Source organism: Nerophis lumbriciformis, linkage group LG01 (assembly GCF_033978685.3).
Source record: "Nerophis lumbriciformis linkage group LG01, RoL_Nlum_v2.1, whole genome shotgun sequence".
Taxonomy (NCBI): domain Eukaryota; kingdom Metazoa; phylum Chordata; class Actinopteri; order Syngnathiformes; family Syngnathidae; genus Nerophis; species Nerophis lumbriciformis.
The window spans coordinates 41,198,730-41,219,622 of NC_084548.2; the positions used below are offsets into that span (position 1 = coordinate 41,198,730).

Sequence of the window (20,893 nt, forward strand, 5' to 3'; positions counted from 1 at the left end):
GTATTTCAATGCCCAAAACTTCATTTTATTTAAAATTGAAGAAAAATACACTTAAAATATTATCTGTTTATTTTGTCAGTCTATGATAAGTACACAACATAACATAACACATTCAATGCCTCTCAATAAATATATTTAACTGAATGAGAGGAACATCTAAAAAGTACAGTGCAAGCGCCTGCTTTGTCAAACTTATTAAGTGAAGTAAGAATGGAATTCCCATATACAATAATTTGGACAACATCATTGACATGTAATAATAATTCAAAGCATTGTGAAAATGTTTTTTTAATCATTCACACTGGGAATTTGTATATGTGTTTAAATGTCATTTAAACACATTAAAAGCTTACCATGTAAGAGCTGTGGAAATCAAAGTTATCCATTTGAATAGATGGCTACAACCAGTGACAGCTATTGTGTAGCATTCTCCTTCAAATCACCAAATTTGGCCTCTAGCATTTCGTAGATACCGTACACTACACTAATGACTGACTTCTTATAGAAGTGTAAAAATGGAGGGGAATCTGTCTGTTTTAGTGCATGTAAACATTCTGAATGAAACAAAGCTTGGCAGTTCAGGAAAGCAGAAATTCAAAGAAGCAAAGGACGATGGCAGACGATTCCTTATTATGTTGCATTTATGAACCGCAAAAACCAAAAGAGCATCAGACTGCTACAGCGAAGCCTATCCGATTATTGCGACGGTCAAATTCTGTGTAGTAGCGAGCGATGAAGTTGGCTCCTAAAATCCAAATGGGACCTGTAGGGGGTGGTACATCCAAGCCCCTGAAGGTGACAATGCAGACATCCCCCTCCATCTGGGATTGCTGGAGCCAAAGGAAATAGTTTATGACCGACAGTATACTAAACATCAATTGTTCAGCAACCACTGTCCAACTTACCCATATAATGTAATCCTCCTGGGTAAGTGAGTACTCGTGGCCACCCAGATGGAAGGCGATACTTGGCAACGTCTTCACTGTGTCACAGTTGACTTTGTACTGATTGAAAACATCACTCATGGTGCAGTAACGAAAAGAACATTCTGTCTGGCAAATATTTCCAGCATGAAACCATGTTGCATTTGTGGAAGAAAAACATGCTTACCCCACTTTCGTCCTGCTGGGCTCCAATAATTTTCATCAACACAGAGACGGATGAGGCCGGGCCAGTGATGTAGGAGGAGCCCGTGTCTATCACAGCTGTGCAGCCCTCTGCGCAGAAGATCATTTCTGTCCCCACAGAAACACTAAAAGAAGTGATGAATGAATTAGATGCTGTTTTCTTCTGACTTTTCCCCTGTCAGGGGTCATCGCAGTGAGTCAATCACATGAACGGTTGTAACTTAGTTTTTATGCCAAATGCCTTTCCTGGCGAATCGAACCCATGTCTCTATAAAAGTCTGACACCATAGGGAATTATCGACAGTGGGAGAGGGAAAAGAAGGACATACCCTTTCATCATGACTTCCCATTTGCCCATTTCTTTGGTCTCCATGTAATTAAAGTTTCCAGTGTAGTAGTTTGGGTCTGTGCCGCCCAGGACTAGCTCTCCACCTGGGGAATGTTGGGGGTCCCTAAAAACCAATGCAGCACTTTTACAGATTTTTTAAATACATCGTGTAGTGCATTCTCAGTGCTGCCATTGTAATATTAGATTTGAAACTTATGATCTCTGATTCACATAAGGTATCTTAGCAAAGTAAAAGAAAACAGTTGCTGTGCTTTCTCTCGTCTGAGCAAAATTGTATTAAATACATTAAGAAATCAGTCAAAATGTTTAAAATTGTTGTATAGATTCCTCTTAGTTGTCTAAAGCAGTGGTCCCCAACCTTTTTTGCACCACGGACCGGTTTAATGTAGGCATTATTTTCAGGGACTGGCTTTCCACTTGTGCCAGATAAAAATACAGCAAAAATTAAGTGCATGAAAAATACAACTCACTATATTGCTGAATTAGTGGGAGCCCTGGGCTTGTTTCTTTGCAATGCAGATGGAAATCAGTTTTTTGGCTACAATCTGTCACATTTATATTTTATATGTTCATTATCATGGCAGCACGGTGGAAGAGGGGTTAGTGCGTCTGCCTCACAATACGAAGGTCCTGAGTAGTCGTGAGTTCAATCGGGATCTTTCTGTGTGGAGTTTGCATGTTCTCCCCGTGACTGCGGGGGTTCCCTCCAGGTACTCCGGCTTCCTCCCACCTCCAAAGACATGCACCTGGGGATAGGTTGATTGGCAACACTAAATTGGCCCTAGTGTGTGAATGTTGTCTGTCTATCTGTGTTGGCCCTGCAATGAGGTGGCGACTTGTCCAGGGTGTACGCCGCCTTCCGCCCGATTGTAGCTGAGATAGGCTCCAGCGCCCCCCGCAACCCCGAAGGGAATAAGCGGTAGAAAATGGATGGATGGTAGAAAATTGATGGATGGATGGATGTTTATCATCATGTCACAAAGCTATAACAAATATAACAAATGGCAACTTAATATGAGGAGTTTTATTGTACCGTATTTTTCGGACTATAAGTCGCAGTTTTTTTCATAGTTTGGCCGGGCTCCAGTGCGACTTATATATGTTTTTTTCCTTCTTTTTATGCATTTTCGACAGGTGCGACTTATACTCCGGTGCGACTTATACTCCGAAAAAAAGGGTACATCTATAAACAAGCTTATTGGTGTGTCTAGTGGGACAGGCGAAAGTTAAGTCGGAGAAAATGCAGTTGTTTATAAATTATTTAATGTTTCTCTGCGGCCCGGTAGCAAATGCGTCACAGACCGGTACCGGTCCCCGGACCGGTGGTTGGAAACCACTGGTCGAAAGCATAAAGGGAATATAATGATTTATTTGACTTACATATACTGCTATTTGGTATATCATCTTATTGCATTGCAAAATGCCATGCAAAATACAATTGAAACAGATAACAGCATTGTGACTGCGTTGACCTTCAAGTTCCCTAGACACAAGTTCATCCATTGTGAAGCCATTTCATGAATATGTGACTACCGGTATGTTTTAATAACCATGGCAGTAAGAGGTCAGCTGACCTCACCACTATACATACCTGCTGTAATAGATAGAGAACACCTCCTCCCTGAGGACATGTTGAGACATGATGCGATCAAACACTGGAGTGATGCCATCGATGGCCACATTTGGGTAGCCCATCCCCAGGACTCCGTCAAACTTAGCAAAGATGAAGGGCATGGCAGACAGCGTGGTTGCTTCAGCAAACACTTGGATCACAGGGATGCCACCAACCTCAGAGCAGAGGAAAAGTTACGGTAAGATGCAATCAAAAACCATCAACTCTTAAAAACAAGTTGTTTTTTTGTCATTTTTAATAAAGATTGTAACATTTTAAATTTGGATGTTGTCGAACTAACAAATATTGTAATAATTTATATTTGAGCGCAACAAAAAATACTATATTAGGGTTGTCAAAAATAACGAGTTAACTAATCACAAAAATTAATTGCAATATTCATGTATATATGCAGATTAATCACGCAATGTATTTTGACTGTACATGCTCCTTTACCTTATCTGTGGATGGTTACCTGAAAGGCGGTGTGGGTTTTTATATGGTCACTGCAAAGTGAGGAGACTCTGACTGGTGTGCAAATTTCAGGTCAAAATACACACTGGCTGGACTTGGAAATGTTACTGGATGACATTCTGACATAAAATTGCATTAAGTCCATATATTGGGGTCTTTTTTAAAGGGGTAATATTATGATTTTCTTTTTTTTACATTCAAAATACTTCCTTGTGTTCTGCAGTACATAACATGTAATGATGGTTCTCTGGTCAACATCTTGCATGGATTTTGTTTTACAGACCATCTTCCAGCCACTTCCTGACGGTCTCTTCAGAATGCGTCGTTTTGTGGGCGGTCTTATTTACTTGTTAAAGCCCTTCTCTAAGGCCATGTCAACACTAAGTCGTTTAACCCCTTAAACCAGGGGTCCCCAACCTTTTTTGCACCGGTTTAATGTAGGCATTATTTTCAGGTACCGGCTTTCCACTTGTGCCAGATAAATACAGCAAGAATTAGTGCATGAAAAATACAACTCACTATAATGCTGAATTAGTGTTTCTTTGCGATGAGATGCAGATGGAAATCAGCCTTTGGCTACAATCTGTCACTTTTCTGTCTGATAGGTTTATTAATGTGCATTGTATCATGTCACAAAGTTATAACAATTGGCAACTTCCCATGAGGAGTTTTATTGTACATCTATAAACAAGCTCATTGGTGTGTCTAGTGCACAAGTGTCAAACTCAAGGCCCGCGGGCCAGATCTGGCCCTCCACGTCATTTTATATGGCCCGCAAAAGCCTGGAAATAATATGTTTCAATAAAATACCTTATATTTTCTTTCTCTACTTTCTTATTTCCTTACTAAAGATATTAGGGTTTTTTTTCTAGTTTGACAGGGAAAACAAATAGTGTCCAATATTGCAAGAAATATTATATTATTTAACTTTGTTGGTCAAAATCCAAATAAATACTTACATATCTGCTTAACTTATGATTTTGAAGTAAGTTTGAGTTTGAGTTTATTTCGAACATGCAAGCATACAACATGATACATCACAATCTCCAGTTTCTCTTTTCAACATGTTCGAAAAGGAGTAGGAAGAAGCAGAGCTTATTTAATCCTACCCCTTTTCTTTTACATAACAGTTGCTAAAACTTTTGTTCACTTCCTGTTCTCAATTTATTCACAATATACTCCATAAGTAATCACAATAAAAATAAGTAAATAAATAATAATTGGTGAAGTAAGTTACATTTCATATGTTGAGATAAGTAAGATTATTTTGAGAGTGAAAGAATGAAAGAATGGATGAGTTAAATAAATTCAGAATGTTTATCATGGTTCTTCTTCTTTGTACTTTGTAAACACTAAGTTTGAAGAGTTTCTTGAAGTGGATCATATTATCAAATCAAATCAACTTTATACATATTAGTACATTGTTTGATTGCTTTGCTAAATCCATTCCATAATTTAATTCCACATACTGATATACTGAAGGTCTTAAGTGTTGTACGTGCATACAAATGTTTGAAATTACATTTCTCTCTAAGATTACGGTATATTTCTCCTCTTTTTTTGAGAAGAATTGTTGTATATTCTTGGGTAGCAGGTTATAGTTTGCTTTGTGTATAATTTTAGCTGTTTGCAAATTCACTATGTCGTAGAATTTCAGTATCTTTGATTCAATAAATAAAGGATTTATATGTTCTCTATATCCAACATTATGTATTATTCTAACTGATCTTTTTTGTAACACCGTTAATGAATGAAGTGTACTTTTGTAATTATTTCCCCATATTTCTACACAGTAACTCAGATATGGTAACACTAGTGAGCAGTAGAGAATATGAAGTGATTTTTTGTCTAGAACTATGAAGTGATTTTTTGTCTAGAAGTTATCCATCAAATTGTACACTATAAAAATGACCAATAGATTTTACTGTAAAATTTAGGGAGGTTTGTTTTGTTTTTTACTGTAAAATTCACGGTTGATGAATTTATGGTCCCACATTTTATTATGGTAAAAACTGGCATCTGACTTGCCAAAATAAAATTAAACATTGGTACTGTATTTCTATTTACGGTAATATGTTGTAAAAATAATAATAATAACAATTAAAAAAAACCACCATATATTTTACTGGCAACTAAGCTGCCAGTTTTTTTCTGTAAAAAACAGTGGTAAAATCAGCAGATTTGTTTTACTCTTTATGTAGATTTTTTTTAAACTATTTTAATTCATAGGCACATTTGTTAATTATTTACTGTTACAAACAGCCCTCTAATGGCAGCCATGACTGCGGTGTGGCCCCCAATGAAAACAAGTTTGACACCCCTGGTCTAATGGGACAGACCAAAGTTAAGTCGGAGAAAATGCACTCCTTTATAAATTATGTTATGTTTCTCTCCGGCCCGGTAACAAATGCGTCACGGACCGGTACCGGTCCCCGGACCGGTGGTTGGGGACCACTGCCTTAAACGAATAATTATTTAGTCTAAGCCCCGTGTCAGCCACACTAAACCATCGTTTAAGGTTCACCTCCTCGGATACATTTTTACACGGCTAAGTGTAATCTCAGGCACTTAGCTTTGTATGGACTCATTGATCGTTTACAAACTGAGTTCGAAAAGGAAGTGACGCTAGAAAGACCACGCCCCACACAGGAAGTGACTTCAGAAAGAACGCGCCACAGCCAGCTTCATAATAAAGCGGTTTTGTAACTCGAAGCTAACCACTGGAAATTTGAAGGCAAGTCATCCAGACATGCCCGTGTTTCTCCTTCTTCTACATGTACAGACGCTTGTGGAAATCACACATGAATACCTTAAGAGAAAGTGATTGCAGCTATTTGGGATACAACACTTCTCAGACAGCAAGATAACTTTCCATTGTCCAGGTCAACTGTGATTCTACTTGGTGAAAAACTTTGTCCATTTGTCAACGAGAATGCGAACTCCCGTGGATGTGATAAAAAAGGTAGCGTGTGCTTTGTATTACCTGGTCGTCGAGGGAAGACTAACTACGGAAAATAGCGAATGCTTTTGGACTGGCAAAGCAGACTGTATCAGTTATTGTCCGCCATGTATGTCGTGGACTCAACGTCTAGGTCCAGAGTATATAAAGTCACCAAAAAGGAATGGACAATGAAGGTGAAGGCAAAAGAGTGAGGAGTGTCCTGACCAGATATCTAGATCCCTAGATTAACTGATGTAAAATGTTCTTTATCACATTGTTTACGTCTCTAATAAAGATTTGATTCATTTATGATGGCTCAGGTGTGATTCACTACAATAGGGCCCCACAGCACACTGGATACCAGTTAAATGAAATACCATAACACTGGATATTGTTCAGATAAGTTACATTTAAGAACGTGCACACAAAGCAACACTGGACGCGACTATGACGTGCGCATTTTCGACGGAGGGGGAGGGAGTCTTAAACGGTGGCATTGTTGTGTATGGACACGGATAAGGTTAGGTGTGATTTACCGTGGATAACCTTATCCGGCTTATTGTAAAAGGGGCCCAAGACAGGTCTCCTTCGATTGCATGTCCACCATGTTGTATTTTTTAGTGCTTCCATATAGAGTCTTACAGATGTAAGTTGGAACTATACGCCACTGTATGCTACAGCGGAGGATGTTATCATGCATGTGCCTCTACAAGCATGTATGTCCCCCAAAAAGAAGATAGAAAAAATAAGGAACGTACTGACTACAATTTTGGACTACAACTTAATAAAAATTGAGGACTCGTGCAAAACTCTTTATGCAAATAAATGGAGAAATTGTAAAATATATCGGCTTACCTAAGTAAGGCAATTTACGTCACTAAAGTCTCAAATTTCAAACGGCTCGTTTGGTGCAAGTTTGAAAGAAGGCAAGATTGTTTAAAGTACCAATGGAAAAATGTATTATCTTTACATGATGAATTGTGTTTCATTTTATCCGTTTAACCACATCCAATTATATTTCCAATCCGCAAATTATGTGAAAATATTGTCTAAACATCCACAAAATCCAACAATTTCAAACGGCCGTTTGGAATATTCTGCTGCATATGCCTTCAGCAATGTTCGTACGTTGGAGATGTGATGGCGTCACGGTAGGAACTTGTCTGCACACTGACCTTTTCAGCAGATCAGTCATACCGGAAAGACGCAAACATGGGAAAGAGCTGTGCTGTTTATCAGTCACAATCCCCATGTAAGACAAGAACATATAAGTTTTTCTTCTTTTTTTTTGCATTTTGAATCATAAATAAATAAATAAAAGTCAGCTAACAATGATTGAGTCAAGGGGGGCTCTTCTATTTAGCCCACAAATCACTCTAAATGACCATCCCAAAACCGCCAACAATACTCCATTTACATTGAGTATGTAGATTCAAAACAATATTAACCACGTATTAGTGATATTTTTATTATAATCGCTAAGGCAGACAAACTATGTGTTAGCGGCACATTGATAACAGAGAGCTAACTCGCTTGTTTTGCGATACACATGCAATTTCAATGTCAGAATGTCATAGAAGAACATATTTTAAATGTTTTTACTTCTATGCAGTTCAATTATTTGCTCAAAACTTAGTAACCGTTTTATCTCAAATGTAGACAGGGCTTATTTTTAAGTGAAATTGTGTATGCTATAACTGTGATCACTGACCGTATAACACTGCACGCCGCCTTTCAGGTAACCATTAAGTTAAGTTAAAGTTAAAGTTAAAGTACCCATAATTGTCACACACACACTAGGTGTGCAGAAATTATTCTCTCCATTCGACCCATCCCCTTGTTCACCCCCTGGGAGGTGAGGGGAGCAGTGGGCAGCAGCAGTGGCCTCGCCCGGGAATCATTTTTGGTGATTTAACACCCAATTTCAACCCTTGATGCTGAGTGCCAAGCAGGGAGGTAATGGGTCCCGTTTTTATAGTCTTTGGTATGACTCAGCCGGGGTTTGAACTCATGACCTACCGATCTCAGGAACATGTGATATTTTTTTAGATTAACCGCATGAGTTAACTTGTTATTTTTGACTGCCCTAATATACAGAGCTGTACCCCTTTTTTTTTATCATCAATTGATAACATATTGTTCACAGGGAGTGAACAAATTAATAGTAATTGCTGTGACATTGACATGGGATAGGATTAAATAACTTTGACTTCTTCCTACTCTTTTTTTTTTTAATGTACATTCATGTAACTTTGTACGTTTAAATGTACAATACCCTTACCTTACCTTACTACTCAGTGGCCTTGTGGTTAGAGTGTCCGCCCTGAGATCGGTAGTTTGTGAGTTCAAACCCCGGCCGAGTCATACCAAAGACTATAAAAATGGGACCCATTACCTCCCTGCTTGGCACTCAGCATCAAGAGGTTGGAATCGGGGGTTAAATCACCAAAATGATTCCTGGGCATGGCCACCGCTACTGCTCACTACTCCCCTCACCTCCCAGGGGGTGAACAAGGGGATGGGTCAAATGCAGAGGTTAATTTCACCACACCTAGTGTGTGTGTGTGACAATCATTTGTACTTTAACTTTAACTTTAATTACCAAACTGTAAATCAGTTCCCTTTTAAATTGCATGAAAGCTAATTTGCCGAAGTAAACACTAAACAACCCAGGATCATTTGATTTCCAATATGCATTCTATAATTAATGCAGAGCAGTGACTTGAATGGAGATAGTATGTAAAAAATAATCCTTGCTAGTGTTGTTTTGCGAGTAATTTAGCGTCTGAAACTATCTTGATCCTACAAATTATGCATTGCATCAAATGGCCAGAAAATGTGTTGCTTGAAAGAAGAACAAGAGCAATATATTGATCTATATTGCTGCATATGCTTGTTACAATTGTATTTTGGTTGTGTAGTTTTTAAATAAAGGAATATGGCACCAATAAAGTATTGAAATGTTTTGGACTCACCACAACTACATCCTCACTAAGGAATCCCCTGACGTTTCCTGAAGCATACTGGATAGAAAATCCTGTTCCGTTTTCCATGTATGTGCGTGACAGGGAGGCATCATACCGATTATGAGTGACTGAAAGTTCACAATTCATTGTAGTTGACTGAAGTGGTGGAACACTTTCACTTTGAGTCAAAGCAAACAGATCTAGCGCTGCATGTGCGTAATACTTACAGCAGGCCGTGGAGAATGGAGAGCAGCTTTGTGAGGGCACCCACAGGTTAGCTGACCCCGTGTCGAATACCACGTTAAACATCTGAGCCGGGGAGCCGATGCTGATTTCCCCGTAGTACTGAGTCTTTAAACAGGAAACAGATATTTTTATATTCATGCTGCATATTCCTATTCAGACAGTGGAAGTTCCTGAAACATTGTTAAAGGGAACCTATGATTATTTTTGATTTACATTTAACACACTTTCTTGTGGTCTAGATAAAACGTATAGGATATGCTTTTGTGTAAATTTTGCTCCACAGTCAAATTTATAACCCTGCGTGTGTCTGCAAGCAGTGTGAAGTCTAAAATCACTGCTATGTTTTTATCTGACACTTAAAGTATTAAAACTCACGGGTCATACCATTGGGTACACCTGCACACTCACATTGATATGGTACTACACAAAAAAGCTGCTTTTATCAGCATGTATGTCGCTGCATGTCGGTGTCGTCATTTGCATGCCACGATTAGATGAAAATAATTCTTTATCATACTTTCTCTTGTGGTCCTTCAAACTAAGTAATAATGTCGCCAAGATGCCGTCTTTTCCCCTCGGCGTCTAGCACAGTGTTTTTCAACTACTGTGCCGCAGCACACTAGTGTGCTGTGACATACAGTCTGGTGTGCCGTGGGAGATGATGTAATTTCACCTATTTGGGTTAAAAATATCCTTTGCAAACTAGTAATTATAATCCACAAATGTGCCAGGGCAGCACGGTGGCAGAGGGGTTAGTGCGTCTGCCTCACAATACGAAGGTCCTGGGTTCGATCCTGCGCTCGGGATCTTTCTGTGTGGGGTTTGCATGTTCTCCCCGTGACTGCGTGGGTTCCCTCCAGGTACTCCGGCTTCCTCCCACCTCCAAAGACATGCACCTGGGAATAGGTTGATTGGCAACACTAAATTGGCCCTAGTGTGTGAATGTGAGTGTGTTTGTTGTCTGTCTATCTGTGTTGGCCCTGTGATGAGGTGGAGACTTGTCCAGGGTGTACCCGCCCGATTGTAGCTGAGATAGGCTCCAGCACCCCCCGTGAACTTGAAAGGGATAAGCGGTAGAAAATGGATGGAAATGTGCCGTTGAGTGTCAGTGCTGTCTCGACGACAGCGGGAGGCATTGTGCAGGTAAAAAGGTGTCTAATGCTTAAACCAAAAATCAACAAAGGGGGAATTCCGCTAAGAAAAGGCATAGAAGCTTCGGGATGGCTATGCAAAATGAAACTAAAAAAAAAGTGAACAAAAACAGAATGCTGGACAACAGCAAAGACTTACAGCGTGGGGAGCAGACGGCGTCCACAAAGTACATCCGAATATGACATGACAATCAACAATGTCCCCACAAAGAAGGGCAGCGACAACTTAAATAGTCTTGATTGCTAAAACAAAGCGGGTACGGGGAATATCGCTTAAGGAAGACATGAAACTGCTACAAGAAAATACCAACAAAACAGGAAAATTCACCAAAATAGGAGCGCAAGACAAGAACTAAAACACTACACAGAGGAAGACACCAAAAAACTCCAAATAAGTCAAGGTGTGTAGTGACAAGTCGTGACAGTACTTAGAGACAAGAGCTATAGATGACTGCTTGGTTATTGTTTGAATTCATATCCAACACTTGTGAGAACGACTTTTTATTGTCAATATCAGCGGCTGAGTTTAATTTTTTAATATTTTCTGCTGGCGGTGTGCCTTCGGATTTTTTCAATGAAATACATGTGCCTTAGCTCAAAAAAGGTTGATAATCTTGTGAGTTCATCTGGGCTAGCTCAGTCAACACCTGCTCCACCAAAACTCCCATATCATGTAGTGTCTCCCTGATAATCCCATTTCATAGTGGCCAATTTTGACAAAACAGTTCTGTGTAAATTGTTGCGGACAAATACGGAAATATTTATTTTCTAGACGTGAAGTGAATTATATTTATATAGCGCTTTTCTCAAGTGACTCAAAGCGCTTTACATTGTGAAACCCAATATCTAATTTACATTTTTAAACCAGTGTGGGTGGCACTGGGAGCAGGTGGGTAAAGTGTCTTGCCCAAGGACACAACGGCAGTGACTAGGTTGGCGGAAGCGGGGATCGAACCTGCAACCCTCAAGTTGCTGGCACGGCCGCTCTACCAACCGAGCTATACCGCGTAGACATCTGAGCAAGCGGGAGAAGGAATGACACCGGAGGCTACATCCATAACTGTCTTACAGCCTAAGGCACAGGGGGAAAAGGCTGGCCGACAGCAAATACTAGAAATGCCTACGAGCACTGTACGTCCACCACACTGTATCGAAGGCCGCCTTGATGCACGGGCTTACCTGGGCTGATGCCTGGGGGCCCCACCCAATCAGGGGCCCCCGATTTTGACAGCAGAATGCAATGTTTGGTGTTCATAGCTGTCAATCACAAATAGCTGAGCCTCATCTTGCGATTGTGTACTCTCTCTCTCTCGACTGCGTTGTTTTTTCCTACTGCTCTGAGCGGGGCTTGTACTCGCATCGCCCGTGTGAAAGACCAGCGTACTACTATTGAGCTATAACACAGGCAGTCTCGCGCATTGCCAGCATTTTGCTTGAAATTGATTAGCTTCTATTACACTCACACAGATGTGCATGCACCCGTCGCGAAGGAGATGTATTCATGACCAAAATATTTTTTTCATATATTTGCATTGTTCGTGTTCTGTTTGGGGGGGGGGCAAAACCCCATTAGCCCCAGGGCCCTGACTGTATCCTCTGTTAAAAAACACATTCTTCCAAACTGCGTGCCAGCTCACACCCAAATACATGAACCTTATGAATTAACACGTTGGTATTGTTTAACAGGAGTATCCAATATTGTAACGACATTTATAAGTCAGAAAAGTAAAAAATCCCGATAGGTCCCCTTTAAAGAATACCTTAAAACCATTGTGTAAGTTGTTTAAAATGGACATTTTGAGTTTTTGTCGGCTGGACAAGCACATACACACACACACACACACACATTCGCATACGCAAACACAAATAATGCATTTCTTAATACTCAGAGGAGCAACTTTTCTCACATCCAAATAGTTGATAAGAGGTGTGGGAACAGTTCCATTGCTTAGGTCTTGTGAGTTCATCTGGGCTAGCTCAGTCAACACCTGCTCCACCGAAACTCCCATATCCTGTAGTGTCTCCCTGATAGACGGCATCTTTTTCAAGCGTATTCTGAAAACAAAGCAGACCTTACAGAAAAGTCATCCTCGTGAGGAAGACGAAAAACAAACAAACTAACCCACAATGTGCACATACATCTTGAACCACTTTATTCCTGTCAAGGACATCATTCCATAGTTTTAAGCCACTTATAGAATAAATGAGGGACCTGTCATATAATCATGAATCAACACAGATTTGTCACCCAGCTAGTTTTGGCCCCAAACGCTCCTTTATCTTAACCGCAGATGGTTACCTGAGAGGTGGCGTGGGTTGTCTTGTAGTCAGTGATCAGGTCAATACATGTGCAAAGATGAGTGAGGAGACTGGCGCTTCAAAATACAGCCCAGTAGGACTTTACATAAAACTGTTACAATACGTGACGCAAATGAAATGAAGTATAATTCGTAAAGTTCATATTGTAGTAAAGTAATAAAAGGTTAAAAAAAAAGCATTTACATTGCATTTGTGTCCAAATATTTGGGTATTTTGTAAGTGATAAGTTATTTAAATTTACAAGCACGTAATATACCGTATTTTTCGGATTATAAGTCGCAGTTTTTTTCATAGTTTTCATGCGACTTATGTGTGAAATTATTAACACATTACTGTAAAATATCAAATAATATTATTTATCTCATTCGCGTAAGAGACGAAGCAAATGGCAGCAATCGTCACACACACGTCAACCAATAAGAATTCAGTGGGGGAGGGTCATGGTAGAAGTGTATTGTGGGTCATGGGATACTAACTGCTATATGCTATATGCTACTGCCGTAGCTATTAAAATGGATCACATCAACATTGGCGGCAACTTATAAAAACTGAGAAGGACTGAACAAAAATGGCACCGAAAAGGAAATCATATACTGCAGATTACAAGCTGGAAGTAGTGAAATATGCAGCAGAGAACGGCAATCGAGCAGCAGAAAGAAAGGACATACCAGAGGCGACACCGGGGAGGAAGATTTAATCGGATTTAGCAATTAGGAGTGACAGTGTCAGAGTATGTTGGTGACGAACCCCAAGATGCAGAGATGACGGCAGGCATTGAGCGAGAAAACATGATATAATTTAATACTATAGCAAAAAAACAAACAAAAGGGTACAAACAAAAGGTGCGCACAAGGCGGAGAACAAACTTGGCTATGAACTAAAATAGCACAAAGGCTAACTGTCGACAAGAAACAAAAACACTTACTGTGACACGAAGGAACTATGACATGAGGAGAGTGAACAAAAGTAGACAGAGCTACAACGACAAGTATTATGACAGGTAGTAGTGACAATAATCCAGCACTGACTGGAGAGGAAGGCAGGTTCAAATAGCAGCTGGCTGATTGACACCAGGTGTGGCCAGGTGCCAATCAGCCACAGCTGAGGGGACAAAGCACTCAGGGAGATAATCAGGAAATAACCAAAATAAGAGCGCTGACAGGAAACAAAGACAGGAAAAACCAAAACCTAACTGAACTGTCAGTGACAAATCTGACAGACAGATTGTTTGGTAAACGTATAACATGTTCTATATGTAATAGTTATTTGAATGACTCTTGCCATGATGTGTTGCGTTAACAAACCAGGCACGTTCCCAGTTGGTTATTTGTGCGTCATATAACGTACACTTATGCAGCCTGTTGTTCACTATTCTTTATTTATTTTAAATTGCCTTTCAAATGTCTATTCTTGGTGTTGGATTTTATCAAATACATTTCCCCCAAAAATGCGACTTATACTCCAGTGCGACGTATATATGTTTTTTTCCTTCTTTATTGTGCATTTTCGGCCGGTGCGACGTATACTCCGGAGCGACTTATAGTCCGAAAAAATACGGTACTGTGATTAATCATGATTCAATCCCATTCAAAAGTGTGACTAATCTAATGACAAATTTGACAGCACTAAAATACATGTACTGAATGCAATTGCACATCTTTTAAACTTTATTATTATTTTATATTGCAACATGTATTACATTATCATACATCGGAATTTTTTTTTTTTTAATGAAAATAAATAATTAAATATCAGCTTGACCCATGTCAATGGAACCTATCCAACAAATTGTACACTGTAAATAGATAATAAAAAAGAAAAGAAAATGGTAGTTCAAATGCCAGAATTTTACTGTACTGTTTTTCCAACCTTAGATTTTACCGTAAAAAACATTGGTACATTTCTAATATTTACAGTTAATTTTACAATAAAATTCTGGCAACTAAGCTGCCCAATTCAGTTGAAAAACTTGGACAAACATTTTTGGAGCAGATTCCGAAAAACACTCGGGTGCTGTCATATACCAGGTAGATGATCTTTGACTAGCTTTTTTGCAGTTGGTCCTTAAGTACAGCAGATTTGCAGGAATTTAAAATAAGAATAATAGGTAAGAGAGATGTCCTTAATTTGCTGGAAATGTGGCCCCCAAAACAATTTCGTTGATTAGCTCCGCCATAAAGTCTACCGATTTTTTTTACTGTGTATGTTGTAAAATATAAAATAATCAAAAGCATCGGCCATGGTGTAATAATATCATGAAGCCAAACCTTATACATTTGTATTCACATATTAGTCACTGTTAAAAATGGCCTTCTGACGGCAGCCATCACTGGGATGTGGCCCTCAATGAAAACGAGTATGACACCCATTGTCTGAAGATGTTTACAGTAACTGATGTAAAAAAGAAGTCTTACCTCCTCAAAGAATGGCCTGTGCTGACTGTCAGTAACATCGCAACCAAACACCCCCAATAAGCCGTTAACATTGGCATGGTGGCTTTCATGGACATCAGGTGGCAGATGTACAGTCGGAGGCCAGTAATGAAAGCTGAATAATTGACCTTTGAATCCACTCCTTCTTTTAATATTAAGTTAAAGTTGTGAAAGCTGAAGCTGTAGCTGAGGGGTCCTGTCCGCCCAACTGTTTTATAGCATCTCAACTGTCCTCTTCACCGACAGGCGACTGATTCTGGCTGGGAGCGTTCCCTGAGGTGTCCACTTGAAAAAAAAAAAAACTCAACCCCCCCCCCACCGGCATGTCCCAATTGGTCCCACAACCCCTCCTGTGATAAACAGGTCCCAGTGAAATGTCTGCACTTTGACCTTCTGGAAGCCATTGACGACAGAAAGCAGGAGGTGCGCATGCAGCTTTCTTTTGCAGCTGCAGAGATTGCTGAGATTTGCATGAACATCGGAAGCGTTTCAGTCTGAGGCACGCAAAGTTAATTCAACTTTTGAGATATCCGTTTTCTATTCCAACAGACAAGGCGGACAGTGAACATCTGTGAATTCACTGCAAAGTATTTGATATAAATTGTTGGCAGCTGAGCTTTGCCGATGGTGAGTGTATTTTGTATTTTGGCAGTGTTTTGATTTTTCAAATTGTAAATTCTGCTGCGTCGCATCGACCCAACACAGCTGAACACCTAATCATTGCAAGCTTGCGCTTCCTGGGTTTTACTGCAGGGAGGATTCCCACAGTATCTAGCCTGTCAGTCCGGAGTCATGTACTGACCACCCAGTCGAGTGAGGAGATATGAGAGGGTTCTCATCAGCCCTGGCAGAGGTCAGAGGTCAGCCGCAAAGAAAATAAGTCCACCTTCCAGTAAATGATAGTACGTGGTTACATATGACGCACACGACGAGTGCAGTAAGATTGAAAAATCACTTTCAATCTTTTGTATAATTATTAGTGCTGTCAATTACATTTTTCAAGCACATTAATTTTGCATAAATTATTACATTATTTAAATTCACTTCAAGGAAATATGACAATTACAAATACAAATGACAATTTATAGTCAGAATGTCAAAGAGTAACATTTTTAACATTAACATTTTTAACAGTAACATCTCGGTTATAGCTCGGTTGGTAGAGCGGCCGTGCCAGCAACTTGAGGGTTGCAGGTTCCATCCCCGCTTCCGCCATCCTAGTCACTGCCGTTGTGTCCTTGGGCAAGACACTTTACCCACCTGCTCCCAGTGCCACCCACACTGGTTTAAATGTAACTTAGATATTGGGTTTCACAATGTAAAGCGCTTTGAGTCACTTGAGAAAAAGCGCTACAATAAATGTAATTCACTTCACTTCACTACTTGAATGCACATCATTTATTTGTACTAAACTATTTCCACTAGTTATGTGCAGATCATCGATTTTTTTTATTCTTTTCCTCACCCCCCCCATTGTTTACCTGTTTCTCACCTTTTTTGTAAGGAGCGCCGGAAGTTGGCAGACCCGTCAGCGATCCTGTTCTGTCTCCCTGTAATGTTTGTCTGATCTTGAATGGGATTGTGCTGAACATTTTAATTTCCCCTCGGGGATTAATAAAGTATGCGATGAGGTGGCGACTTGTCCAGGGTGTACCCCGCCTTCCGCCCGATTGTAGCTGAGATAGGCTCCAGCGCCCACCGCGACCCCAAAGGGAATAAGCGGTAGAAAATGGATGGATGGATGGATGGATGGATTAAAAAAGTATATCTGATTCTGATTCTGATTCTGATCATGACGCAAATATCAATAGCGCCGATTCCAGATATTTATGTTGTAATATCGATTCTCACATTAAAAAAAAGTAACTAAACTTGTGAATGAGGCAATGTGTCAGTGTTGGATGCTTTTGTAGAGTGTTAATTTACATGTGCAGTATTTTCACGTTAACATGTTCCCGTAACTGAATTGTGCATTAGATTTTATTTCTAACGGTTGTTCTGAATAATACATTTATATTAATGTTTTTATTATTTTACTCATTTCCTTTGTTTAGTGTTTGAACCACCATTTTCGTGTGCCAGGTATGATTGTGTCCGATATTTTCTGTTTTATTAGCTTGACTATATTGTTATTCATGCTACTACCTCAATATACTTCAGAGCTTGAAATAAATAAATAACTCTGTCTTGTATTGTTTATGCCAGGAGTGTACAAACTACAGTCCGCAAATGGGTTCAGTCTTCAATGCGGCCCGCTAGACATCACAGAGTGTTTTTACCTCAACTGTATCCTCTTTGTGGATTGATTCTAAGCATTTTAACAGCATTGATGGTGTTTAACCAAGAGTTTAATTTCAAAGGGACTAGAACACAGCATCAATTTACAGTACCCAATCTAAACACATTTTCCCACTCATGGTATATATTAACTATAACCAACAAATCATGGTCACACATAACACAGCTCCTGCTCATTGAACGTTGTGACATTATAAAACACGTATATATAATTTGAAATTACACATATATGAGTCCTTTACAGTGCATGTTGGGTGATATGCAAAACAGTTCCCCATGCTTGGCACATTTTAGCTGCTTGATAGTTCTGATTGATTACCAAACTTTAAGGAGGTTGTCAGGGAAGTAAATAAGGTAGGAGTCAAACATAGTCTTAATATTCAACGGTTTATTGTTTATACTTGATATTGGGACGGCGTGGCGCAGTGGAAGAATGGCCGTGCGTGACCCGAGGGTCCCTGGTTCAATCCCCACCTAGTACCAACCTCGTCATGTCCGTTGTGTCCTGAGTAAGACACTTCACCCTTGCTCCTGATGGGTGCTGGTTAGCGCCTTGCATGGCAGCTCCCTCAATCAGTGTGTGAATGTGTGTGTGAATGGGTAAATGTGGAAGTAGTGTCAAAGCGCTTTGAGTACCTTGAAGGTAGAAAAGCGCTATACAAGTACAACCCATTTATTTATTTTATCATTTATCATTGTCGTCGGGATCTGAGTTGGGGGGTGGGGGGTGGGGGGTTACAGTTGAAGTAGTTGAAGTTATGTGTTGGTGTTCAGTCTGTTTTAGCTTGCTTTAATCAATTCAAACTGAAATGTTATTTTGGTACAAATTACTGTTGTTACATCACAATCAACGCTCTGCTGTGTGGCGTAAAATAGTTTTGTAATGTGTGTGTGTGTGTGTGTGTGTGGTGGCGGCGTAAAATAGTTTTGTGATGTGTGTGTGTGTGTGTGTGTGTGTGTGTGTGTGTGTGTGTGTGTGTGTGTGTGTGTGTGTGTGTGTGTGTGGTGGCGGCGTAAAATAGTTTTGTAATGTGTGTGTGTGTGTGTGTGTGTGTGTGTGTGTGTGTGTGTATGTGTGTGTGGTGGCGGCGTAAAATAGTTTTGTGATGCGTGTGTGTGTGTGTGTGTGTGTGTGTGTGTGTGTGTGTGTGTGTGTGTGTGTGTGTGGTGGCGGCGTAAAATAGTTTTGTAATGTGTGGGTGTGTGTTTGTGTGTGTGTGTGTGTGTGTGTGTGGTGGCGGCGTAAAATAGTTTTGTAATGTGTGTGTGTGTGTGTGTGTGTGTGTGTGTGTGTGTGTGTGTGTGTGTGTGTGTGTGTGTGTGTGTGTGTGTGTGTGTGTGTCTGTGCATGCACGCATCCATATAACAGCGTATTGATGATTACCCTCGAAAATATGGGGGTTTTTTTTGGTTTTTTTTTATGTCCTGTCCAGCTTCTCAGGCAAATCATATAGTTGATGTAGATGCCCATGTCGGCAGTTCAGATTTACTTTACAAAAGAGAAGTGTAGGATACTTCTCTTGTTGCCTTATTTGTATTTGACTTTATTAAATGTATTTATATTATCATTTAGTGCAGCCGGGCCGGAGCAGGAGGGGATAGAAAGAGAAAAAAAAAGAAGACAGAGGGGGAAATTGTGGGGACAAGAGGGGGATTAGACAGAGAGACAAAAACAACAACAGCAAACAACAACAACAACAACAATAGAGCAACATCAGCAAATATGACATGTACAAATATGATGGTAAAAGTAATAGCAAATAAGCAGTTAGCGAAAAATAAAAAATAATACAGAAATGACAATGAGCATTATTACACTACAAATGGATCAATACAAATACCAATAGAAATAGCGCTATTGATAATGAACAATACCAATAATTTACCTTTATTATCAACAACACAGTTGTTCAAATGCAACAACACACATACGTAATGATAACTTGAGATACGAAAGAATGCAGAAAAATGGAGGGGGGGAAAGAGAAGCAACCTACATTAACCTTGTAGATTGTTATAGTCACAATAGGTTAAGCTTTGTCAGTGTGCCATGTGTTACACCCAGTTTACCCTAGGGCAACAACGTTAATATATGTTTGATGAAACGTGATTATGTGCATGAGTGTAAGTATGCATATGTACTTGTATATGTACCGAATGTGTATATGTGTTTGTACAATGAATGTATATGTACAGAATGTGTATATGTGTTTGTACAGTGAATGTATATGTACAGTATGTGTATGTGTATGTTTGTATATTGAATGTGCGTGTGGATGTACGAACATTAGGTAGGTAAATATGTACTGTATTTGTGTATGTATGTGGGAGCGTAGGTACCTATGTACGTATGTGAGCATATGTGAATTTGCATGTACAATACATTCGACTCCCAGAGTGCGTGGGAGCCAGAGCACGGCCCCATCACCCCCGAGAGCCCAACCCACAAACAGGAGGCGTGGTGCCCAGGGAACCAGGGACCACCGCCCCCACGCAGCCAAGCCGGCCAACGACAGGAACCCCAGAGCCCGACCCACCGTACCGCCCACAAGGGCCAGCAGCAGGCCGCAGACAGACGCACCCGGCAGAGGACAGGGCACGAGAAAAGCAGGGGACAGCCAGACCCCAAGCCAGCGAGAGACCACACCCCACACGGGCAGAAAGGCGAGACGCCCCGCCCGAGGGACCCAGAGACTCCCCGCAACCGGACGGGAAGACCGCCCCCGCCCCACCGGCAACCGGGCCCCCACGAGCCCACCCCCCACCCCCGGAGAGCGCGGCGAGGCCAGCCCCCGGCCACCCCACCCAAACCGGCCGCCGCAGGACCACCCAGGCACAGGGCCACGGGAACCACCCACCCCACCCGCAGGGACCCCAACGATGGAGATGGAACAACCAGCAACCGCCCCGCCGAGCCCCCCCCCTGAGGGAGGGGAAAAATTAAAAAATAATATTAATAAAATATATTAAAAAATAAA

The 20,893-nt window shown here is 40.5% G+C and overlaps 1 protein-coding gene across 1 annotated transcript in view; it reads right to left on the reverse strand.

The window, feature by feature from the left end:
• Positions 1-257: 257 nt before the first annotated feature.
• ren (renin) overlaps positions 258-20,893 on the reverse strand; it is a 40,491-nt gene continuing 19,855 nt past the window's right edge. The window contains exons 2-10 of the mRNA XM_072912949.1: positions 14,111-14,340; positions 12,774-12,921; positions 9,697-9,820; positions 9,479-9,597; positions 3,068-3,264; positions 1,457-1,579; positions 1,111-1,252; positions 906-1,004; positions 258-830 (exon numbers count right to left, since the gene is read on the reverse strand). Of these exons, the coding sequence (XP_072769050.1) occupies positions 669-830; positions 906-1,004; positions 1,111-1,252; positions 1,457-1,579; positions 3,068-3,264; positions 9,479-9,597; positions 9,697-9,820; positions 12,774-12,921; positions 14,111-14,340 (1,344 nt within the window). The 3' untranslated portion in view covers positions 258-668. The remainder of the gene's footprint in view (positions 831-905; positions 1,005-1,110; positions 1,253-1,456; positions 1,580-3,067; positions 3,265-9,478; positions 9,598-9,696; positions 9,821-12,773; positions 12,922-14,110; positions 14,341-20,893) is intronic.